This window comes from Micropterus dolomieu, linkage group LG21 (genome assembly GCF_021292245.1).
Source record: "Micropterus dolomieu isolate WLL.071019.BEF.003 ecotype Adirondacks linkage group LG21, ASM2129224v1, whole genome shotgun sequence".
NCBI classification, from domain to species: domain Eukaryota; kingdom Metazoa; phylum Chordata; class Actinopteri; order Centrarchiformes; family Centrarchidae; genus Micropterus; species Micropterus dolomieu.
This window is the reverse complement of record NC_060170.1, coordinates 7,358,884-7,362,852: the sequence shown is the minus strand read 5'-3', so window position 1 is coordinate 7,362,852 and position 3,969 is coordinate 7,358,884. Positions and strand designations below refer to the sequence as shown.

General features: G+C 40.8%; 1 protein-coding gene and 2 non-coding genes across 3 annotated transcripts in view; 2 read left to right on the top strand and 1 right to left on the bottom strand.

The window, feature by feature from the left end:
* The window catches only part of cfap157 (cilia and flagella associated protein 157), a 10,426-nt gene extending 6,569 nt beyond the window's left edge, over positions 1–3,857 (top strand). The window contains exons 5-7 of the mRNA XM_046034093.1: positions 1,837–1,937; positions 2,183–2,362; positions 3,854–3,857. Of these exons, the coding sequence (XP_045890049.1) occupies positions 1,837–1,937; positions 2,183–2,362; positions 3,854–3,857 (285 nt within the window). The remainder of the gene's footprint in view (positions 1–1,836; positions 1,938–2,182; positions 2,363–3,853) is intronic.
* On the bottom strand, positions 27–99 carry trnaa-agc. The gene has a single exon. It is a non-coding gene; the product is annotated as a tRNA-Ala (tRNA).
* On the top strand, positions 233–314 carry trnas-gcu. The gene has a single exon. It is a non-coding gene; the product is annotated as a tRNA-Ser (tRNA).
* Positions 3,858–3,969: the final 112 nt, after the last annotated feature.

The following is a 3,969-nucleotide window of genomic DNA, read 5'->3' as shown; positions in this document are numbered from 1 at the left end:
AAAACAGAGAGGAAATTAAAGGCTGCTGGAGAATGCGGGCATTGATCCCGCTACCTCTCGCATGCTAAGCGAGCGCTCTACCATTTGAGCTAATTCCCCTGTGTAAAATGCACACGCTTAAGTCGTCTGCTTCCCCCTCCCCGCTATGCCTTTCCTGACATTTCAGGCCTATGTAGACCACTCTTAATGGTGACCTGGATCGGACTGTTACTGTAAAATCCGAACAACAGCAGACGAGGTGGCCGAGTGGTTAAGGCGATGGACTGCTAATCCATTGTGCTTTGCACGCGTGGGTTCGAATCCCATCCTCGTCGCAAAATAACCATCTTTAGTCTCCCATGTTTCTCAACAGAGTCATTAGTCTGCCATGTTTAACAATATAACTGGCTCCAATGTAGCAACCTTGTTCGGAACAATAAGTTCAGTTTCTCAACATCTGCCATGTTTAACGGGCAAAAACATAACTGGTTCCAATGTAACAACCTTGTTTGGACCAATAAGTTCAGTTTCTCAACAGAAATATTCTCATCCTCCTTGATACATCCTCGTCGCAGTACAACCATCTTAAGTCTGCCATGTTTAACAGGCAAAAACATAACTGGCTCCAATGTAACAACCTTGTTCGGAACAATAAGGTCAGTTTCTCAACAGAAATGTTCTCATCCTCCTTGATACAGACTTGTCGCACTATATCTATCTTATGTCTGCCATGTTTAACGGGCAACAATATAACTGTCTCCAATGTAGCAACCTTGTGTGGAACAATAAGGTCAGTTTCTCAACATCTGCCATGTTTAACGGGCAACAATATAACTGTCTCCAATGTAGCAACCTTGTGTGGAACAATAAGGTCAGTTTCTCAACAGAAATGTTCTCATCCTCCTTTATACACCGCCGCATTTACTAAAAACAAATGTCTTGCAGTCCTCTAGTCTTCACACATTCCGTTGAACAATACATCCCAATTGGAGACTACAATAGGAACTCACAAGGGAGTTAGTTCAAATGGTAGTGCACTGTCTTAGCATGTAAGAGGTAGTGGACTTTATGCCTGAATTCCCCAGAAGAATTTCCTTCCCTCTGTTCTGTTTTTGATAGATCTTGCTACCTCTCACAGAGTATGCTCCCCCTTCCTCTTCCCGCCATGCCTTTCCTGACTTCCCAGGCCTATGTATACCACTCTTCATGTTGACGTGGATAGGCTTTTACCGTACAACCCAAGTAACAACATGCTATGGATGCTAAGCGAGCGCTCTACCATTTGAGCTAATTCCTCATATCTAAGTGGTAGTCATCCTCAGATTCCATTTCATTAAAATTCCATTATTATCATACACGCTTCGGAGCAGACTGGTCTTGAGAGCCTGTCTCCCACTAAGGATTAAAATTATTTTTTTGCTACGTAAAGTAAGTTTTCAGCATACTATGAATGCTAACATGGTCACAGTCACAATAAACAGTGAAAGTAACAAGAAAAAGCATGTACTGCGAGTCAAGAATCCTGAATAGATAATTCAATCCCTTTTAAAATTAAAGTGCTGTACATTGTCTAAAAGTAAGAGGCAGTGCACACTGCAAATTGTTTTCTTTTCAGTATTCTTTGGTATTTCAAATCCCGTTGTGATATTTAATGACTTCTTCTTACTGCTGGTGTAGATTATCGTAATTTTGTTTTTACTTTCACCCTCTATTTGTCTCACAATATTTTAATACAAATATGTTCCGTTTGAAATTGGTCTGTTCTAACAAATACACAAGGTAGACCTTCCTTTACCATGTCCTCCATTTTTGATTAATAAAAATCTCCAAATTCATTCAACATCTTCGTTTCTTTAGGAGGTGGAGCAGCTGACGAAGAAGTGCCGGCAGCTGGATGTGAAGCTAAAGGACTCTAGCATCAACCACCAGCACATGATGGCTGAGGAAGAGACTCTAAGGTAAAAGTTTCATCCTTTCATACTTTCCATAAATAATAATAATATATTAAGTATATCGCATTTCATTATATTACTTATGGCCGCCTCAGTTCACAACAGTAAGCAGATAATCCAAGCGACATTACTGTAGGGATGATGAAGGGGACATTGGAGTTGAACCACAGACATCTTGATCTGTAATCAAATACTCTACCACTGAGCTATACCTCCCAACTTAAGCTGCCCTTCTCTTATTGTGTTTTTAGACAGCGCCTGGCCTCTGTGTCCGAGGAATGCCGTCAAAAAACAGCCGAAGTAGGTCCACTTAGGGCTGAGCTACAGAGGGAGAGGAGCAGGAGGAGGCAGCTAGATAGCGTCATGCAGGAAGCAGCCATCATTCTCAGAAACATCCTGGAGGTAAGAAAACAACTGCACCAGGAGCATCGGTACAGCTTCTCTATTTTCTGGAATATCATATTATATTTGGGAGCAGTATTCCAGAGATATTTATTATATTCAGATGCTTTAGGATAAACTAAGGATCTTTAGCAAGTCAAAAACAATCCAACAATGTTTAATACTCCATTACAAATAGACGTTTTTTATTAGAAAGAGCTGAACGTTCCTAGATATCAAAAGTAAAAATACCTGCACAGAATTTTCCCTTTCACATCAGTTACTAGTAGTTATTTATTATTATTATCATTAACAAGTCAGCAGTATTTTAATGTTGTAGCTGGTCAATTTGGTCAATTTCATATGTAAATGCAAGAGGAAAAGTTAGGGCTGACCCCGAATACTCGAAGATTCGATGCTTCGATGAGCGGAGCCTGATTTGACTGTCAATCTCACAGTCGAAGCTTCGCAGCAAAACAAGGATCATGCCATTTTGGCGGTGCTCAACGTCTGATTTTACATAGAACTACCAGTTTTCTCTCAATAAGTTAATACACAGCATTACATTTACCTGACACTTTTATCCAATGCAACTTACAATTGCTATACATGTCAGAGGTCGTATGCCTCTGGAGTAACGAGGGGTTAAGTGTCTTGACACAATGGTCAGTGGCTCACAGTGGGGGATTGAACACAGGTCTCTTACACCAAAGGCAAGCATATTATCCATTGCACCATCATTAAACCACTGCGCCGTCACCACCCATATTGGATTGGGATGTGGTGACTGGCCACTGGAGTACAGTGAACTCATTTTCATGGTCAAGAAACCAGTTTCAGGTGATTTGAGCTTTGTGCCATGGTGCATTATCCTGCTGGAAGTAGCCATCAGAAGATGGGAACATTGTGGTCATAAAGGGATGTACATGCTCAGCAACAATACTCAGGTAGGCTGTCGCATTTAAGCGATGCTCAGTTGGTAGTAAGGGGCCCAAAGTGTGCCAAGAAAATATCCCCCACACCATTACACCACCATCACCAGCCTGAAGCGTTGATACAAGGCAGGATGGATCCATGCTTTCATGTTGTAAGCTACTGAATGTCACATCTTGAACCAGTCTGCCCATTCTCCTCTGACCTCTGACATCAACAAGGCATTTTTCTCACTGGACAATTCTCTGTAAACCTTAGAGATGGTTGTGCATGAAAATCCTAGTAGATGAGACCAGCCCGTCTGGCACCAACAACCATGCCACGTTCAAAGTCACTTAAACCCTCTTTCTTCCCGATTCTGATGCTCAGTTTGAACTTCAGCAAGTTGTCTTGATCATGTCTACATGTCTAAATGCATTGAGTTGCTGCCATGTAATTGGCTGTTTTTTTAACAAGCAATTGCTTTTGAAAAAATAACTGACCTTCAGGCCTGTTTATTCTGAGGGGCATCTGTCTATAGGCTATAATGTGGTTGATTAAGTCAAATCACATTTTCTGATCCACTTTGGTGTTAAGGAAATAACTTTAATTCTTACTTATGTGAACAGGTAGGACTCAAATCTGACTTTATAGTCCTGATGTTAAGTAAATTAAGCTAATTAAGTTAAGTAATGTAAGTAATGACCTATGACTGTTTTCTTTAATGATTTACATCATAAGAGAG